Consider the following 21,933-nt stretch of genomic DNA (forward strand, 5'->3'; position numbering starts at 1 on the left):
CTTGTTAAGGAAAACCAGCTTTTGAACATATTTCTATTATAATCTTACACAATACTTCAATTATCGTGCATTATACATCTGACTTTTAAAACGTATACAGGTCTGGCATAGTCTCTTCCTTTTAGAGTACCTGCTCTCCCTCTATCACTGCTCCTCTTCTTGCTGATTGGCCCAAAGATGAGCTTGGTTTGGCTCAGCCTTTTCCTCCCTGTCCCGTTTTCCCTTTAGTGAAGAATATAAAAAACCTTAATGCTAACATCAATAATATTGTTAATATTGTACATTTTTACACTTATATTTTAATACCCTACACTCGACACTTTTTTACTGAAGCATTTTCTCTTATTTTGTGTGGACTTATTGTGCCAAGTTCTTTTTTTTCGACATATTTATATTTAAATTCTTATCTTTAATTCTTGGTAGCAGGTAAAAAGAAAATTTCACTGCACATTGTACTATGTATGATTATGTATGTGACAAATAAAACTCTTGAATCTATAAACACAGTCAAATACTAAACTGATAGAAATGAAAACAATACTCCATTTCAACATCATGTTTTCAGATGTGTCAGAAATCTTAAAAAACCTTGAGGGCGCTGCGGAGCTTTTGAAATGTGAGGTAAAAATGGGGCATTCTGAGGCTTTTTGAAGGACCATTATGGTGACTCCTGAAGTAAGGGCAAGTTACCACAGAAAATTATTTATTATTATTATTTTGAAAATGAACGGGGTGTTTTATTTTGTTTCTGCGCACGACTTCCTGTCCCGCGCGAGCTGCTCTGTGCAGTGTTGCTGCGTTGTGCTCCGGCATCCGGCAGAAATATAGAACAGGTTCAGCATCCAACGTTGACAAATCAACACTGAATAAACGTTTCATTTTCAATCGAAGACGTCGCTGACATTTCAATCGCAAAATGAATGTTGACTCAACCGGTGGAAATTGATTGACGACCGGTACTGACGGAGTTAACCCAAATTAAACTTCGATTCATGTTTCCTTGCTATCCGAGTAGGACGCTGGGCTGCAATAAAAATATCTCCACATTAAAATGCATTTTTTCTCTCAGTCATCTACCACTTAAACTGCTCTCCACTTACATTGAGTGGTGTGCCTAATATTTAATCCATTTACAGGGAACTGGATACATAACCAGACTAGGGTACAAAATGTGTGTTCCAAAGGCACCTCCTGCTTTCATTCCTTTTGATTAATTGCAGTTATCTTCATTTTTAGGTGAAATCAGACCTCCGTAATCAACTTCAGCAAGTGAGTTCGTTTTTGGTATTGTTTTATTCTGAATTAAATTTAAAATACTTCTGATATGCCTTTGTAAGTTCTTATTTATCAACGTATGTTCATATACAGCAATTTATATCCATGGTCTCAAAATGCACTTAAGTGTGATCCATCAGGCTTAAAAACGTACACACACATTAAAACCCCCGAGGGTCAGAGACTCTCCCACCACAGTCTCCTAAAATCCTGGGAAACACTTGATCAAACAACTGCAGAGTAGTGCAATCAAACAACACTGACTCAGTGGCGCAATAAGAGGCTGAAGAGGCAGGACAGTAGCATTCTGCTGCAAGGGGTCAACCTGCCTGACTCCCCAGAGTACAGCTGGACAGGCAGTGGATAAGCAGAAGTCAGCAGCTCAGAGGCAGGTGTTCAGTCAGCCACCACCTCCAGCTCCTGTACTTTTAAGCCCCTTCATTGTGCCAGTTGTGTTTGTCATCCCAACTGGAAACAAACAGATTGTGCCGTCTGGTCCCCTGCCCTCACCTCCGCCAACCGGGAGAGCGTAAGTGCACCCGCACAGTGGAAGAAAACTAATGCCGTCAGTGCCACCTGCCGCGCATAAAAGAAAATGGTCATGGGCAGTATTATGGGAATATATACTGTCCCAAAAATAACAGAATGTCACTGGAAGAATGGATGCAGGAGATGAGGAGAAAGAGGGAGGAAAAAAAGTGTTTCAGATCATTCTTTTCATGTTAATATGCATGTAAATAGTTTTAAAATAATTTTTTTTCTTAATTTACTGTTCTAATTAGTTTCTTCTTTTGTTCATTTATTGTATTTATTTTGTTTTGTTTTATTTATCTTTTTATTCTATTTTATATTGTTTCTTGTTCTAAATTACTTAATAAATAAAGAAATTAATAACTTTAAACATTTTTTGTGTATTTATTGTATGTATTTTATTTTGGTATTTATCATTTCTTTATTCATTCTATTTTATTATTATTACTGTACTCTTGTTGCTCTTGTTGTAATGTTTCCTAAATTTAATTATTTTCTATATTTGTTCATTTATTGCTTTTACTTTATTTGTTATTTGTCATTTATTTTTTCTATTTTGAATTTAATTTATTCCTGTTTTTATTGCTTCAGGTTTAATTTCACACGTGTTTCTGAGTGTTTGTGTGTGTGTAAAATTAGTAATAAATTTGTTACATTTCAGTGAGTGTCTTCAGTTTTTTCAACTCATTCATAGAAGACGACTACAATGTTGCAGTACTCAATTCATAAATGTAAAAATTACTATAAAAGTACATTTAGTTACATTTGATAACACTTGGTGAAAGTTTGTCTCATGTCCAATGATGGAATCGAACCGGCGAGCTTTGGATCGAGAGCCTCCTGCACTATTCTACAGCAGAGTGTCATGTTAGTTTAGATTTCTCAAATGAATACACCAGACTGTCTGCTTTTACTTGAAATGGACAGCAGAAACACAAATAACTACAAGTTCCTTCCATTTTTTCCACTCATTTTCTCAAAATGGCTTATTTTCCTTAATTTTTCTCCTTCCCCCTTTTCCCTCTTCTTCCGCCTCTAATACAGACTATTGCTCCCCTGCTTCAGCTCAGTTGGCAGAGCATCAGACGTCTAATTTGAGGATCCAGGGTTCAAGTCCCTGTTCAGGTGTATAAATTTAATCTGCCATTTAACCTGTGCTTCCCTCTATGCCTGCACTCCATTTCTACACTGTCACCTCTGACAGAGCCTGGCTAATGGTGTTCCTTCCGTGTACCTTATTGTTAGCTGCATCATTATATCCTCATTTGTAAGTTGCTTTGGATAAAAGCTAAATGCATAAATATAAAGTCATAAAGCCGGCTGTCGACAGTTGAACACATTTTAAAAACACACGTGAAGAACTAATTCGTACAATAGTCTCATCTTTCAACTCCACTTTCCTCTGGTTCAGCTTGTATATGAACAGTTCTGCAGTTAAAAGCTAAAATCCCAAAGCAGAGTGGAGCTTCTGTGTTACCTGAGGACTGACTGATCTCTGCAGTGAATTCATCTCTTCCCAGGATGCTGTTTCCACTGGAGCTTTTCCCTGCTCCAGTCGTTAAGCTCTCAGAATTGATATCAGGGGAGAGCGCGAACGCAGTCCCCCACTACCAGAAATTATGCAGCTGAGATTCCCACATTTGGGGAGTTCGCAGGGCTCCGTCTACGGTCGTGCAAAGCGACCGTAGACAACTGACCAATCAGGTGGCCCACCGAACTTTGACCGTAGACTACCAATAGCTTCGCCGGACTCACCAGGCAGGCAGCCAATCACATGTCAGAGAAAGCGAAGAGACGGTGCGAGCGAAATTTGGACATTGTTTTTGCCAACAACTTCGACAGTTTATCTGTTAAAGAAGTTAAAAACATCCAACCGACTAACACAGGGACACAGAAGATACAAGAGAAAGACATTCTGCCCCGTAAAGATGATGTCCTCATCAAAAGGTCTGAACAACAGAGTTTATGCTATGAAGACTTCACCTCTGCTGTAGACAAGTTGGAGGACTTAGATGTAAATATGCCTTAACAATCTGTAAATATTCTGTAATAACTCACTGTACATATAGAAATGATATGTACATAGTAATTGTAAATAGTTTTATATTTTTATAAATGTGATTTTTTCATGTTCAAAGCAACTTTACTGCTGTGTAAAATATCCTATTTGACTTACTGCTGTGCTGTGGTTCACTTCAGTTGATTGAAATAGTTTTTAAATTTTATACAAAGATTTCAATCAAGTTTTAAATTGTCGTGCTTTGATGTCAGCAGCTTAGTATAATAAAACGTTTGAATTTTTTATTCTTAGCCAGGTTTAATGACACTTTGTATTACACTGTAGTTTATTTTAAAGTTCCCAATTTCATGCACTTTGTTCAATAAAACTGCTGCTATAAGCATGAAGCAGGAGTTCTGTAATATCATTCAATGTTTTTGTGATTGTTGAAGATTTGGACCACAGATGCAGACATAAGGTAAGATAAGGTTGAGGGAGATGGTAAGGGATCAGGAGTTAGAGGGGTTAAAGAACAAGTTTAACTCAGTGGCCTCCTTCCATTCCCTGGCCACTCTTTTTTTCATGGCCACCGATGAAAAACCTCCACACCTCCCTCATGTTGTTTTGTTGGAGTTTGCTCTCCAACTTTCTCCAACTAAGCGCATGTAAAACAATATTACATCATTTTGCACATGTAAACAGATCAGAATCGGCTTCAGAAATATTTAACTACTTTTAACCAGCCTTCAACCATCCTTAAATATATCAACTGTTCTGTAAAAAGCATAAATGGCATTGAAAAAAAAGATCACTCTCACAAATATGCTTTAAATCAAATTAATTATACTTTATTGATTGTTGGTAGCAAACAGTACAGTAGCAAGTGAATAAATGACATCGATTGTGTTTCATGTGGCAAGGCAAGTTTATTTTTAGAGCACAATTTGTACACAAGGCAATTTAAAGTGCTTTACAGCTACATAAAATCACAAGAAGGCAAATAAAATAATTCCATAAAACAAAAAATAATCATTAATCAATTGAATGAAAAGTGAAGAGAGTCATATACACAGCTAAATAGAACTGTTTTCAGCCTGGATTTAAACATTGTCAGAGTTGAGACCTGTCTCACATCTTCTGGAAGACTGTTCCAGATTTTAGGAGCATAAAACTAAAACGCAGCCTCACCTTGTTTAGTCCTGACTCTGGGCACCAGCAGGAAACCCCTCCCTGAGGTTCTCAGAGTTCAAGTTGGTTCATATGGCTCTAACATGTCAGAGATGTACAGGAGTAGAGCTGTTTTAAAGTCTATTCTCTGAGCAACAGGAAGCCAGAGCAGAGACCTGAGCACTGGACTAATGTGGTTGTATTTCCTGGTTCTAGTCAGGACTCGAGCAGCAGCGTTCTGGATGTACTACAGCTGTCTTACAGCCTGTTTAGGGCCCAGTGAGCAGGCTGTTACAGTAGTCCAACCTGCTGGAGACAAATACATGGATTAGTCTTTCTAAGTCTGGTTTAGACACTATTCCTTTGATTCTGGCCATGTTTTTTTAGATGGTAAAAAGCTGCTGATGTTATTGATTTAATGTGGCTGTTAAAGTTCAGGTCTGAGTTCAATATTACCCCTATATTTCTAACCTGATTATAAGGTTTTAGAGAGAGAGTCTCAAGGTGACCGATAACTTGCCAGTGGTGCAACAGCTGGTTCAAATCCTGCCTGTTATCTTCAGGATAACTTTACAATGAATGGAACAAAAATATTTCAATACCGAAGTGGAATGAATGAATAAAGGTGCCACAAACTATCCATCCTTCCATTTGCTTTACATGGTTTCAGGGGGACTGGAGCCTATCTGTCACAGAAACTCATCAACATTTGAATCCAATAACAAGTCTGAAACTAAATGAAAAACGGCAGACCCAAATGAACGTTGACATGATATAGGCTATGTCAAATTCAAAAGCAGTCCCTGTTTCTCTTTTTGGAACTTGTTCTTTCTCAGGACAAAGTTAAATGTATGAGGATCAAAGCCAACAATAACCTGGGACATCTCAGCAGATCCAGGATCAGCAACATGGAGACTGAGAGCCAAGAACAAACAGAGGTCAACATAACAAACTGTTTAACAATGACAATGACGTAGAAGATATACAAAAAAATGCATGTGTATATATGACTCTACTGTGAATTTACACCTTCCTTTCTATTATAAACAGGAGAGATATGTTAAAAAAAATCATGAAGTTATATTATGACAAAAAGGAAGTACCACGTGTGAGATGCTGCAGGGTCAAGAGACACTGTGTGCTGAGAGTCCTCCTATCTATCTTATTTCAACTTCTGTCTAATCCTTGTTTGACTGAATGTCGAATAACCTTGTGTGGCCAGTGATCTCATAGGATGGATGGATGGATGGATGACTTTATTAATCCCTTTGGGAGGTTGCCTCTGGGAAATTGAAATCTCACTCAGGCTCAGCACTGTTATATACAGAAATGTACAGAATAAACAAAGTGGAAACTAAATAGCGATAGCATCATTGTTTTGTTTTTTAACTCAGACAAATCTGTGTCAGCTTCTTGATATGTCATGCAGACTCCTTGCTGTGAGAATAAATGTTTGGTATTGTCTCCAGCGACTCTGAGCCTCATTTTGAGAGAATTTTCATGACACCAACACAGACATTTGACATAGTTTCACAGCTTGAAGTTGAGCCTCGTGTCCTTTTAGTGTTAGAACAGCCTTAAGTTTCAGCTTTAGTCATGACAATCAAACAGCTGTCTGGAAAGTACAGGGAACAACTCCAAACCTTTTTCAGACTGCGTTAAAAATTCTTTGGGAAAGATTAGCACAAAGATTAGAACCAAACACAATTTTTTTTAAATATCTCTGTAGCAAGAAGATGAAACGCATGAGAAATGTTCACATCTAACCTTTAATAAAATGCAGAACAATGAAATACAAACAAGTGTAAAGCTAGACTTTACATCAAACTGAAATGATATATTGCTTCTAAAGATGTTGTATGTTTACGAACATACCCACAGCTGGTGCACAGCTACTTTGTGAATTTTAACTTTAAACAAAACATATATGTTCAGTATAATAGAATAAAAAGTGTATCTACTTTAAAAAAGATTGCATTTTCAATTCAATTCAGTTTTATTCATATAGCGCCAAATTAAAACAATGTCATCTCAAGGCACTGATATTGTTCCGTCTATCAACTCACAACTGATGTCATATTTATCTTGAACGGTGGGAGATCTGTCCATAGTTCCCAACTTTCCCAACAAATTATAAAGCATTTTCAATGATTCTTTAAACATGTGCTACCCACAGAACATTCAGAACAAAAGTCCTGACAAGAGAAGGTGGTAATCCACAAAGAAGATTTTTATTCTGAACAAGGGAAATTCTTCTGATTGGTAGTTCCTGTTGCTGCTCCCAGGTGAATGCTTTCTTATCTGCCGTAAAATATATTGTTGGTTTAAACCAATAATTTATCCGCAGTGTGAGTATGTTGGTGTGTCTTTAGACTGGATAATTGAGCAAAACCTGCTCTACACTGACCACAGCTGTAAGGTTTCTCTCCTGTGTGAATACGTTGATGTGTCTTAAGATGGGAAGATGTAGCGAAAGCTGCCCCACACTGACCACAGCTGTAAGGTTTCTCTCCTGTGTGAATACGTTGGTGTGTCTTTAGACCAGATAATTGAGTGAAAGCTGCTCCACACTGACTACAGCTGTATGGTTTCTCTCCTGTGTGAATACGTTGGTGTGTCTTTAGACCAGATAATTGAGTGAAAGCTGCCCCACACTGACCACAGCTGTATGGTTTCTCTCCTGTGTGAATACGTTGGTGAGCCTTTAGGTGACATAATTGAGTGAAAGCTGCTCCACACTGACCACAGCTGTATGGTTTCTCTCCTGTGTGAATACGTTGGTGAGTCTTTAGGTGAGATAATTGAGTGAAAGCTGCTCCACACTGACCACAGCTGTATGGTTTCTCTGCTGTGTGAATACGTTGGTGTTTCTTAAGATAGGAAGATGTTGTGAATGCTGCTCCACACTGACTACAGCTGTATGGTTTCTCTCCTGTGTGAATACGTTGGTGTATCTTAAGATAGGAAGATGTTGTGAAAGCTGCTCCACACTGACTACAGTTGTAAGGTTTCTCTCCTGTGTGAATACGTTGGTGTATCTTAAGATAGGAAGATGTAGTGAAAGCTGCCCCACACTGACCACAGCTATATGGTTTCTTTCCAGTGTGAAGCCTCTGATGATACCTCAGATGTGATGATCTTTTGAAAACTTTCCCACAGTATTTACAGGAGTGACATCTGGAGCCCTCTTGGGCTATATGTTTCTGGAATGACAGAGAGGAAGAAGGATTAGATCCTTTTGAAAGTTCACAGAAAAGATTTCTCTAAGCTAACCAACATATTCTAACTGGACGTGTATAGACCGAGCCACAGGTCTCAATATCTCAGATCAAACGTGCTGAGATGCTGAGAGTGTGTTTATAAGTGCCCTCAGCTGTCAACACTGTGCTCTGGTGTGTTCTGCACACGTTCAGGTTTTTAAATCAGTAAACTGTTGCTTTTTGCGCTTTCACGAATTATTTTTTATCATGATGAAATTCTGAAAAGGAACTTGTGCTACAATATTTCTAAATGATAGAATGAAGCACAGTCTTGTCCAAGTTGTTCAGTTAAACACCATGTAGAGGTTGGACTGAAAAAGGTTGATGACCACTGGTTTAAATGAATAAAAGTAACAGTGGTGGTAATACATGACATTCATTACACTATCCCTTTGTTCCAGATTACAACCCAGAGGTCTGCAGCCATTGAGCTCAACAGCTATCAGGGAAACAGTTTTAACTCAACCTTTGTTTCGCTCTAAAACAACTCTTTACCCTGAGGTAGAGAGATCTACAAACCTGTCATCTAACCATTAAAGACCCAGAAGTATTACCACCACCAGGTTTAATTCATGTAATCCAGAGACTTTAAACACAAACAATGAATATAAGCTCCTGAACCTCTCAAATCTGAAGACTGAGAGCCAGAAAATGTCCCACAACAACAATCTGGCCACTGAGTTTCTTCCAGCAGATCATTCAGCCTGCAGCATATTTTCAGTCTAAGCACATCTGTATCAGAGAGGGTAGATGAAACCAGGAAATACTTTGCTGACACTTTTTCCACATTTGAAGTAAAAGCAGAACAAGCGGACGATACACGGAGCCTCGACACTCGTCCTCGTGTCTTTAATGTCCTCCACACTGACCTGTAGCCCGGTGGAACCAGAGGATGAACCGGCTCTGTTCTTAGTGGAGGGGTTTGGATCCTGGTTCTGCTGCTCCATTCTGGTCCTGGTCCTCCGACTGATGGACTCTGTCTGAAACTGTCAGTACATACAATAAGATCCAGCTGTGGCGTGCAGCATGTTAAGCCACACCCACTTTTCTTCTTCTCTTGAAAACCTTTGTGGACAATTTTTAACCATCTAGTCACATTTAATTAAACTTATTACCGTGGTTTTAATTTAAATTCCTGTGAACTTTAAACTGGTTCTTTAAAGACCCACTGAGGTCACAGATCAAAATATTTGGAGCTTTTTGATCAAATTCAGAAGATTATTTTTAATAAATGTATAATATACTCTGTAGAATGACACCCACTGTGTGCAATAGCCCATGAATCTCATCTGAGTCAGTGTAACATGATCAACTTAAATCATTTTACTACATTAAGACAATGATACTGTTTGAGGAAAGGGTCCCAATATCATCCCAAAGCCTGAAGTTCAGCTTTTCTCTATTTCTAAATTTGTTCTCATTTCCAGAAGCTGTCATGGATCCACAAAAGTAACAGAGTAATCTCAGATTTGTCACAGGTTAAACTCTGAAGCCCACGGTTCAGCACTCAGGGAGCTTCAGTCTGGACTGAGGCTTGAAACTGAGAAGATGTGATGTTTCAGTGGGGGAATGATCTAGTTCTGTGTGGCTAACAGCACGTCAGCAGGAGCTGTCTGACTGATCTGAGACACTCTGAAGAACAACATGAAGTGGACCATTTTGAGGCCATCATTTAAATATAAAGGAGTGTTTTAATAACCTACAATCTCCTTTATTTTGATTCTGAAATTATCTTACCTGGTAAACTTATGTGTCCAGTTGAAGAGTAAAAAGTGATCTTGTGTTGTGGTCAGATCAGAGTATCAGCTCCTAAAAGTTGCACAGATCCTCCTAATAAAGATAATTTTAGCTCCATTTTAACTCCAGATGTTGGCAGGTGGACTTTATGAGTAAAGACATGTACAACCTTTTTATCATGCGGTCAGTCCTTTTTGATATGTGGATAAAAGAAAATATTGGATATGTAAAGGAAACTGAATAATGAAGCTTTCATGAGACACTTCTGAAGAGGACAGTCAGACTGTCTTTTAATGGGCTTCTGAGTGTAAATCTGAGAAATCAGACACTGATACTGAACTGTATATTTCTACTGCTCCTGTGATACTTTCCTGGATCACTGACAAATCTATATTATCATGCTATAACTCCTCTTCAAACAACATAAACTCTTAATGTAATTGAAGCATTTATATAGACCATAATTAAATCCCATTTTAAGATTTTAAACACTAAAACACATTAAACACATCATATCACATGTTTTCACTCCACAGTTTTATCAAAAAGCTAAATGATACCCAGATAAGCCCGGAAAGAACAATTCTAAATTTTACATTGATTATCAAATTTTTTTAAATTTTTTAAAACTACAGAAAAAAGTTTAGAAAACTGCAGCTTTAGTGGAAAATGTGTTTAACACACAGCTAAAAGGATAAAGCTCCATTTTATTTGTCCATCTGGCCGGCTTATTGAAATCTATAGTTGATGTTGTGTTTCTGGTTTCTGCTTTGAATACAACGGTTAGCAGAGCGTTAGCATTAGCATTAGCATTAGCAGGACATGCTAACTGTGTATAGCAGCCAGGTTATTTGAACTTTTTTACTCTTTAGTACATGTTCTGACTGCCCGTGTCCAGGTGCAGGAATCAAACCAATGACACAAAGCACTTTGAAGACATTTCTGCAAATGTTTGACCGCTACATGTATTCTTTTCTGGACTCACCTGCATGCAGCTTCCTGTAGTGATGTTCTGAAATGTGCTGAGGCTTCGAAGCGTGTTTGGAGTAATGGAGGAGACGGTTTACTTAATTTAGGGGAGGAGCCGAAAATGATGACGTCCGCAACCTGACTACCCGTCCCAACCACGTGACTGCTTCCGTAAACGCTTCAGATTTTGTCAGATTTATATGCCAAGCGTAGAAAGCCCTCAGTCTCCATTTAAAATGTGTTTTTTTTTATGGAGAGTTGCAGTCAGTTCACTTTTTGAGTTTTGATAGTTTGGATACTCGAGTTTGGATAGCGTTAATGTAATTTGGAGATAGTTTGGGGAGTTAATTGAGAGAGAGATAGTTTTGAGATTAGGGAGAGTGAGGAGAGAAGGATAGGTAAGAGGATGGAGCCAGCTAGGAAGAGGAAGATTTCCCCCGTGTGAGAATATTTTGATTTGATATGTCCTGTTAAGGTAAAGCTTAATCTAACATATTTCAGATGCATTAGGTTTGCTGATCAAGAACTATATTTTCACTGTTTCTTAATGTATTCATAGGTGAGGTGTTTACTGTGTTCCAAGGAGTTGGGGTACAATAAGAACACCTCATGCATGCTAAGGCATTAACTTTCTTTGAGTAAAGTGACAGAAAAACACACACAACCTGCCATATCATATGATGCTACCTTTCTGGGAGAATTTACACACAGAATACATTAAAAAATATTTCATCATACACATATGTGATAAGGGGATGAGAAATGGGTGGCGGTGAGCTCTCAGTGCCTGTGAGAGAGAGAGAGAGAAGGGGCGGGGGGGGGGATTGGAGACAATAAAGCAGCAGGGGGTCTCTCAAACTTGGTGTAGAAGGTGTTAAGATCGTCAGCTTGTCCGGGGGAGGGGGCGACCCCAGGGCTTCTACCAACCAGGGTCGTTGGTGCCTGAATCACTCTCCAGTCTGGCTCTATAGTCCTCTTTAGCATTTTTGATGGCCTTCTTGAGGTCCTGTCTGGCCAGCCTGAATATGTCCATGTCACCCTCTCTGTACGCCTGCTCTTTCCGGCGCCTGAGCTCTCTGAGCTGCTTGGAGAACCAGGGCTTTTGGTTATTGTGCCTTGTGATGGTTTTGGTTGGGAGGCAGACCTGCTCACAGAAGCTGATGCAGGAACATACAGTGTCAGAAAAGCTGCCGTCGTCATCCTCAGGGCCCCTCAGTGACTCCCAGTCAGTAGACTCTATGCAGTCCTGAAGCATGTCCCTTGCCTCTGGAGTCCACCTCCTTACTGTAGTCCTGGATGGTTTGGCCCTTCTCAGTTGCTGCCTGTATGTGGGGACCATCTGTATGATGCAGTGGTCGGAGTGTCCAAGGGCAGCGTGGGGGATGGAGCGGTATGAGGGTTTTATGGTGGAGTAGAAGTGGTCCAGTGTGTTGCTGTCCTGCATGGCGCATGTCAGCAGCTGTTTGGAGCTCGTCAGTTCCTGGGAGAGGTTACACGAGTTGAAATCTCTCATCACAAGAACTAACGAGTTCTGCTGAGAGGTGGAGAAAGGAGCTGCTGAATCGTTGTTGAACGTGTTCACAGATGTACTTAGTTCACTTTTCTGATCACGTTAAGACCAGATGTGAACAGCTCCAGGGCGCCTTTCCACTTTCTTTATTCCAAGATCTTCTTCTCCACTTCAGCTTTTGGCTAAATCTAAACACAGCTCACATGTCTTTGGACATTAATAACATAGATCACAGTGACATATGCAACACTTCAGATAAGCAGCTGCCCCAGTATAATTACAGATGCTTAAAATCATTGTTATTTTATAATATTCTTTCATGAACTGTGAGAAGCATTACACAGAGGGTTCATCTCCAATGCAGGAGTTTTGGTCTGTCTGCAGCCTTTTTATTCTAATGTCAATGACCAGTTCAGCAGGTGTGTCCCTCAGAGGAGCTGGAGGCAGCTGTTCAGGGCTACTTTTTTAGAAGAAGGTTTACTGATTGGAAAGGGGGCTCCTCACGGTGACACTTTGTGGGTAAGAGCCTGAATAAGGGCAACTTTTTCTTCTTCTTGGTTCTTGAAGACGTTTCATCTCTCATCTGAAAGGATTATTCAGTTTTAAAGTAGTTGGTGGGAGTATGGACTTCTAAGCATCAGAGTGGTCTTTTACACCAACACGTTGTGCTACATTCAGTTCTTCACTGGCGAGGTTTCAATCTGAAGTTCCCTTAGATCAAATATGTCCACAACCACACAGATGCAAACAAAACTTATTCAGGCAGAAATATTAACCACTGTAATGAGGTGTAGACTTATTTATTGACCTCCTTGCTTTGTTCACAGAAAGTTTCAAGAGTTTTTTTCTCTCTCATGATCTAACTTTTCTCCGTCTGTGATATTGGCTTTTTTAGCGTGAGGTAAAAAGGATCCACAGGAGTCTGGAGGATGGACACAAATACAGGGAAATGAGAGGTAGGCCTGACTGCACTGGGATGTTGTTTCCTCACCTGTGAGTCACTTTGGATCAAAGCATCTGCTAAATGACCAAATGGAAATGACATGAATGTCCATGATGACTGTACAGAAACATTCCAACAGAACTGTGTATATGAGCTATCTTTGTAGAAACTGGATGTTTCAGGCTGTTAGTCTCAGCTGTTTCCAGATATTTGCCACATAGCTCGCTGTGAAAGCTGCCTTATACTTAACATGTAGAGATATAAAACTGTGGAGCTGATGGATCTAAAAGTGACATGAAATCACTTAAAGATGATTGTTATTTCAGTGTCAGGGGAAGAAAATCATATCACTGTCAGCACATAATGAATGTCCTTGTGTAAATGTTTTGAGAAACGCGTTGAGCATCATGCCCTCACTGTGCATGTGTTCTGTTTCTGAGCTGTAATGTGGTACAAAGACTTCACATGACTTTAGGAAGTTTTCCTGCTCCTGTCTCAGTCTCAGTGCACTCTGGATTCATCCTCTGTGAAGCAGAAACATCCACAGGAAACTGATGAACATCTGTCCAACAAAATCAGCGTCCTGATAAGCTGCTGCTAGAAGGAAAAAATCCTGACCTGAGATCAGTCCAAGATCTGTCTTTTAAAATGGAATAAAGTGAAATGATGTGGTGAAATGTGCTGAAAGCTGTGAAACAACAAGTGCTGCTGGAAGTGTTTTCACGAAGAGCTCATTAAACTTTTTAAAGGAGGAATGGACTTTATTCCAGCAGCAGCTCAAAGCAGCAGATTCATATTTATCTGGACATTTGAATGAAAACATTCAGTATTAAATAAATGTCTTTAAAATGTCTTGCTCTTATTTATGGTGAATTGAAGTTTCATTTGGATCATTTTCCAGAACAAATCTTTGAAATGTTCACAGTTTTTATCTTTGAACCTTAATCTTAATAATAAGAAAAAGTTGAATAAAAGTTGAATTAAATGAAGACAGCAGAGAGGAAGAAACTCCCTCAGCTCAGTATGTTTGTGACTCTGTCTGAGATGGAGGTGAAATATGTGAACCTGGGCTGTGGTTTACTGCTCTCTCACAGCCATTCGGTTTATTCACAGCTGAGAAATCATCTTTCTGAGGATGACCATAACCTTTATAAACATCACCACTATCTTTATTAATATCCAGAATCACTGTGAATGTTTCTGCTTCTTTCTTCTGGTACCAGTATATCCAGTTTTCATCACACTGGTCAGCTCCACAGCTGAAGGAGACACTTTGACCAACTCTCCTGGTCAGTGTTAACTGGTCCTGGATCAGCTGTGCTGCCATGGCAACCAGCGCTGTGGAGACACAGACAGACAGATGAAGGTCAGTGTGACAGTGTGTGTTCCAGGTGGAGTTTGCTGGCTCCTGATTGACTGGAAACACTCACCTGAACACAGACAGCACAGAGCAGCAGCTGGGAGGAAAAGCATTTTGTGCAGTGGTGTTTCCTCTGGTGAACCTGGGGAGAAGTGGCGCTCTGATGCAGCTGAGGCCAAACAAGGACGAGCTGTGAGATCAGACCAGGGCCACGTGCTTTCTAACAGCTCCTCAGAGCTCCCATCAGCCCCTGCGGCCCACAGATAAGACCGCTGCTGCTGACTGACAGCTCAGCTGAAGCTGCTGTGTGGTTTCATGATTCTTGATTTGAATCTGACAGCAGATGATTAAAATCGGGGTCACATGATGCAGAAAGACTAAAAAACATTCATGTTCCCACAAACACATTCAGCTTGGTGGTGAATTTAGTAACACACACTGTTATCTGTTGTTTAACAGCTGGGATGAAAATGCACAACTACAAATCCACACAGCTCCTCAACTCTGATCCAACTCTTCAATGTGTTTGACTTCATTCAATAATGGAGCTGAATTTCTGCTGACTTTCATTCTTTTCCCACTCTGTCTTCTAACATGATGGATTTAGTTTGTCGTGTTGTTCTTCATCATGTTTCCATCATGCAAACAAAGTCCTGTCAGTGTTCAGCTCTCAAACAGTTCACCTTCAGTTCCACTGACACACTGATGCCTGTGAATTCATCTCAAACTGACATTTTTATCTTTTGTCTGTCCTTCACTCACATGGGTTGTTCTGGATCACATGGCTGGAACATGAGATTTCCTCTGACCCACAAACACAACTACACTGCTGTCACTGTGCTGCTTATTGGGCTGTGAATGTTGTCAGAACAGCTTTTCAACAACAAGCTGAAGATGTGGCTGTTGTGCTGCTTTTGATTCACAGTCAGTGTAGACAATATGGAAAGTAGAGCTCAGGAGGTGCAGCTTCTGCTTCTGCTTCTTTCATCATTACTTATAGAGATGACACTGAAATGCTTTTGTATTCAGAGCTTTTATTGACTGTTTAAGGGTGACAGCTTCATGACACTTTCTCCAGTCTGACCCTCATTTGGAACACAATCAAACATACTGGGACATGTGGGAAAGGATCACAGTGTTCATACTGTACATATCTGAGAACATCCACAGGAAGACACTTTATCATTTACATGCTGATTCTGTCATTTTAACATCTTTCACAGTCAGATTTTTACTAGAAATGATGTTATACACTGTATGTTGACACGTAGAAATAATCCCATTCTGCTGTAAGCAGCTCTGAATAGAAACAACCATAACTACACTGTTATTACTGTATTATGTTGATGCATGAAAACAGCTGAATGATTGTGCTGGAAACACTGAGAACAGCCTGAAGATGTGGCTGTTGTGTTACTTTTGCTTCACAGTCAGTGTAGACAACATACAAAGCAGCTTCAAAGATACTTCCAGGTGAGGCGTGCAGAAAGCAGCTGTGAGCACCGTAACATACAATAAATACATTATTACTGACCTGGACACTGATACATTCAGATTCAGTTATCACATATATATAAAGGATCTGCAGGTCACTGCTTCTGTTTTCATTTACATTTCACTCAGCATTCATACAATCCATGTTTCCCACCATTGCCTGGGCTCTATGAACATGTGCTGCATATCATTTACAGTTAAGATCATAAAGCTGAAAAAGAGAGCAGAACAGCACACGTGATGACTGGTGACTGAGAACAGAGCACCATCGCTGCTGACATCACAAGAAGTGATGTCATCACTGATTATGACCTCACAGTTCTGCATGACATCACAATGGAAACATGTCATCAAAGGACATGACATCACTGTAGTTTATAAAAGCCTTAAAGACAAACCGCCTGAAAAACAACACTTACTTAAAAAGTCCTTTTTGAGTCAAACCAAAATATCCTCTCCTGCACTTCTGTGGGGTGACAGAGTAGATGAAGAGATTCTGGAAAAAGAGTCTGAGGGTTTCTACATATTTCCCTTTGAAAGTGGCAAAGAGGAAAGTTCTGAGGAAGCCGCCAACAGGCCAGAAGATGCAGAATCATCCCCAGGCCTCTGCAGCTCAACACAGCAAGAGGAAGTTTACAGACTCAGGAACCTCTCCCACTCCCTCTGTGGGCTGCACTCAGAGGCAATGGACTCCCTCCAAGGCCTCTGCTGCCACCACTTATGGCTCACAGAAGTTTAAGGGGAATTTCTGCTTCCAGAGTAAAAGGAAAGTTTAAAGTAAAGGTTTAATTCCAGCAACCTTAAAACTCTGTGGTGGACTGATCAAATCCAATGTGGAGGTGGGGATTTAGGGGAAAACCTCCTCGAACAGTCTGGTGTAATTGGGTCTAAAATACAAGTTGATGGTTCAGAAGAGTTTATTTTTGTTGTCAGCTCAGAGAGCTCGACTGGACAGAAACAGTCTAAATACAAATCAGGTTTCTACACATAGTTCTAAAGCTGTCACTGAGCACTGATGCTGAAGATGATCGTCCTGTTGGGACCAGTTGTAGGTTAGACTAAATACAGAGCAGCTTGAACAGATACATATCATCCCTTTCTTCATTAAAGCAGAAAGTTTGTGCTTTTAGAACAGGAAAAGTTCTCAACTTTTTGGAATATGCAGATTATATAAAGTACTGTGGTCAAAAGTCTTAAAACACACCTCATTTCTTTATGTTTTGCCAGGATTGTGTCATTTCTTTAAGTAGTCTTCAGGAATAGTTCTCCAGGCTTCTTGAAGGACATCCCAAAGCTCTTCTTTGGATGTCGGCTGCCTTTTGTTCCGTTCTCTGTCAGATGATCCCACACTGCTTCAATAATGTTGAGGTCCGGGCTCTGGGGAGGATTCATGCCTCCATAAGACCTGTTGCCACTGATTTTCAGTCCACTTCTTGTATCATTTGGCATAGCTCAGCCTTTTCTCCCTGTTTCCCTTCCTTAAGAATGGCTTCTTGACAGCCACCCTTCCATGGAGACCATTTCTGATGAGGCTTCATTGAACAGCAGATGGATCAGCTGAAGGTCCAGATGCATCTCTCAGGTCCTGTGTCAGGTCTTTGCTGGATTTTTTCCTCTTTCTTAAGGACATCACTTTCAGATACTGTTCATCTGCTGTAGATAGTTATTTAGGCCTGACACTTCTTCTTCTGTCCTCCACTTGTCCAGTTTCCTCAAATGTTTTAAGGACACACTGCACACCATGCTGAGATATGCCAAGTTTTCAGCTCATAGCTCTTTGGGAATCACCTTGTTGCTGTAAAAATACCATTTTCTGTCTGTCAAACTGTGTTATCTTTGGTGTTTTTCATAGATGCAACTAAAGAAATAGGAACAAATTATGTGTCTTTGTGACAGGCCGCTAGCAACAAAGTGCCTAAAGATCCAATTTAAAATGGCTTCTTTGCTAAGTTGTCTGTTATGTGTCGATACAACTGTTATAATTGGCTTTGATCTTAGACATTATAAATTCATATTCTGTATTTTACTAAATAACCTATATTCCTAGCTGGTACTTTTCCACTCTGCTCATACTGCACAACAGATGACCTTAAATGGTCCAAGACCTTAGAAGGACATAAACAACTGGGTCAGACAAAACATCTCTATTAGGGCAGATAGGTCTGGTACATTAGATCCACGCCTAAAACAGCACTCACACATACACACACATTGTTTATCACATCCAAAGAACACAACAAGGACAGCAGCTGGCCTGAGCATGTCACCCAAAACTGGCCAATTATACTCTGACAAGTGTGAAAACAACTTCTGTGAGATAAAGCTGAATATAAATATAACATGTTTCCGGATAACGGGACTCGGCCTGACGGATTTCCTGCGGGAGCTCTGGCACTCCGAGTCCAGCGCTGCAATATACTTTACATGTGACCACTAATAAATACTTTTTTAATAAACGATTTCTCCAGCTAGCCCACCCGCTACCCGATTAACGGACTGTCGGTATAGAAAATGGATGGATGGATTTCTCCAGCTTATTCTTGGGCTTCCAATGAAAAAATCGGGCTAACACAACACTGGTTCATCCCTTGAGTTAGGAGCCTTTTTTCTGCTTGAATGATTCATAGGTCAGAGTTAAGTGGCTTAACAAAGAAAAACACATTCCTCTGAAAATGCTCAGGTACAAGGACTGGACTGAAAAAGAGAGAAAAAGCAGAAAATGTCCAAGGAAAGACTCTGAGAGACCTTCAGAAAGCTGGAGAACTATTGATCAGGATCACTTTAAAGATGACAGGACAGTCAGAAAGAAATTAGGCTGGATCAGGAGTTTGTAATGAAACTAATTCCCACTGTTTTGCCTTTTAATGCGATGCGATACAACCCTTATTAAACAAGTTTAATGACGTGTAGCTAAATGCTGATTTTTGCTCTAAAATACTCCTGAATACTAAATACTCTGAGAAGTGTTGTGCAAGTTCAAACTTAAACTTGTTCAAGGCTGAATTCAGTCTTCTTTCCCTCTTTTATAGCTGGCATCTGTTTTAGGACGCCACTTTCCATCAGTTTCGGTTGTGCTGGCTGATGTGGGAGTGTTGCTGTGTGCTTCCAAACATATCCATAACTACACATGTCTGGAACTATCCAAATGCATTTGTATATATGGTGTTTCTGCCCGTGTCTGGTGCAGAAATCATCGCACAGTCTGAAGCTTTCACCTGAGTGAGCATTAGTCTTATGGGGAAAAATAAGAAAAATAACGTCACAAAACTATGAACCAAAACAGATAATCAGACACAATAAACTGATAACGAGTAGGACCAAAACAAACACATCAAAACAGCCAGAGACAAAGTCATGAATGAGAACAGAGACAAACAGAGACACAGCATATAGCAGTGTAGAAGTTTGCCTTTTGGGTATTTTATGTTACTTTTGCCTTGTTTTTTTAACCTGTTAGTATTAATGTATCTGTATGTGTGATACTGTTTTTTTAAAGTGAGTTAAATTTCTCTATTTGGTGCAGCTAACATGAACACATGACATATCGGCAGTAAAACTCCTTTTACAACATTAAATAAGAGGCGTCTGTGAGGTGAATATGGAGCTCCTGGCTGCATATTATTTGTCTGTTCCTATGAGCTGTCCCCAGGCACCACTCTGGAGCTCTGTGAGAATGCATTTCCAGCAGATAATCTATGTCGTAAAGTCATTTTTTGCAGGTTTTCAAGAGATTCTCCAATGCTGAGGTGTGAAACGGACTTTGGTGAACCACCAGCTGCTCAGCGAAAATGGCACCATGGCGAACACTTTCCTAACGACATCAAAGAGTTCCTAACGAGGTCCGAACACAGGTCCGAACACAGGTCCGAACAAGCGTATACGTCACTAAAAATGGGGCAAAAGGGACACGTGACGTGACGTTGGAGGGGGCGCGGTTAACGCTTGAGTGTCGGCCATATTTTCCTTCGCATACAGGTTTGTAAACTTGATTAATACTCATAAAAGTAACGCCATGTACAAGCCGAATGTTAAACCGTGGGACAACCAAAATTAAATTTAATCTTCCGTCCTTTCGGCACTTTATCCAAGTTGTATTTCAACTTCCTTGTAACGTAGCCATTTTGCCAATGGAAGTTCTGCCTGTAATAGCGTCGCTGTTCATACCGGCATTGTGTGGTGACGGTGGGGATGTTAGTGATATGACAGAATCAGAAGGCAAATAGTAACTTATGTTTTTGTTTATTTGCCATATAAACTCGGCCGATTCCTCGGGGAAAGCCTTAAGATGTGAACTATTTTTTTTGCATTTATTGTCTGTCTGTGCAATAGTAATTCGTCGGCTATCTGTGGCGTTTTCTCCACTCTGGTAACTGAGCCTGGTTATATGTTTGAGCAGAGCAGAGCAGACAGATGTGTCCAGATGTATTAACCCTTGTGTTCTGGTCATATTTATTTTTGTTACTCAGGCAATGTTTGTTGGTCTGGTGGACCCGCTGCATTTTTGGGGTTTTTAATTCAACACAATCAAACAATTTTATGTTAAAATACTCTACAGATGTTTACTTCATCCCAATTACAAGCAATATAAACAACATGCATGATTAACATGTAATATAATCACATTTATGTATTAAAGTGCAATTCGTTTTTTTCAATAAAATGTGATTAAAAAAATAAAAAGGATGGAAAACATTCAAGAAATGTGCAAATGAAGCAAGGTTTTTTGGTATAACTATCATGTATTATTCATTTGAACTTTTTTAGAACTTTGAACATTTACAAAACATAAGTAAGATCTCAATCTCAGCTTGGCTGCTGACCACTTGGTCCTGGGGCCTGCTGCTGTCTAGCTGTGGTTCATTCTCGTTTAGGAGATAGCTGATGATTAATGTCATCCTCTTCTAAAAGTCACTGTCAGACTCTGAATTTGATCTTCATATTCTGAAACCTCTGTCTTGACCAAAATCAATTTCAAGGCCTTGTGTGTGATGAATCTTTTGGTTGTTGCGGAGAATCGGTTGTATTAGTAGTTATCACTGGGAAAGCTATATTTATTGCCCCCCCCCCCCCCCCCCCAAAAAAAGAGGAATATGATAACAGGTGCAAGTGCGTGAATGTCGGTTTGACACACGCACATGTGTATAATTACAACAAACAGTTTGAAAGTAGTGTTTGTTTTACAGATCACCAAGAAGCTGGCTGGCGCTATTGGGGACAGTGCTGCATGGATGACAAACATCGGCAACGAGTTTGGCCAGGTTCTGAACTCTGTTCTGACGACGGGTGAAGGTGCAGGGTTGGAAGAGTTGTGCCATGGCATCGTCACTCGATACAAGAATGCGGGCCAAGCTGAACCTGAGGTCATCTATGTTGACCGGGACTGCTGCAGCCAGTCAGGTGGGTAAAAATGATAAAATTCTTTATCAAATATACGTTTGAAAAACTGTGTGCCACACACACACACTGTTACCACTCCACTTATGGGAGGAGGGGTACTGGCAATTGGGCAGCGGCTGACTTTGTTTTTCACAGGTGTGTCTTCAGTGGTCAAACTCTTCCACCCATGGAGGTCTGCAGTGCGCTTGGACAGCTTCCATTTCATGCGGCGTTTTAACTGCGGCGTTAAGTTTACGTTAAGTGTCTGTCTGTCTGTCTGTCTGTCTGTTCGCAGATGATTGCTCGTCTGTT

At 40.1% G+C, this 21,933-nt stretch overlaps 1 protein-coding gene across 1 annotated transcript in view; it reads right to left on the reverse strand.

The window, feature by feature from the left end:
• The window catches only part of LOC140296621 (uncharacterized), a 581,862-nt gene that overhangs the window by 25,375 nt on the left and 534,554 nt on the right, over positions 1-21,933 (reverse strand). Inside the window, exons 9-11 of the mRNA XM_072379734.1 lie at positions 7,399-8,110; positions 3,445-3,469; positions 3,284-3,352 (exon numbers count right to left, since the gene is read on the reverse strand). Of these exons, the coding sequence (XP_072235835.1) occupies positions 3,284-3,352; positions 3,445-3,469; positions 7,399-8,110 (806 nt within the window). The remainder of the gene's footprint in view (positions 1-3,283; positions 3,353-3,444; positions 3,470-7,398; positions 8,111-21,933) is intronic.

The sequence above is a fragment of the Leuresthes tenuis genome, unplaced genomic scaffold (assembly GCF_036924035.1).
Source record: "Leuresthes tenuis unplaced genomic scaffold, fLeuTen1.0.hap1 SCAF_1, whole genome shotgun sequence".
NCBI classification, from domain to species: Eukaryota; Metazoa; Chordata; class Actinopteri; order Atheriniformes; family Atherinopsidae; genus Leuresthes; species Leuresthes tenuis.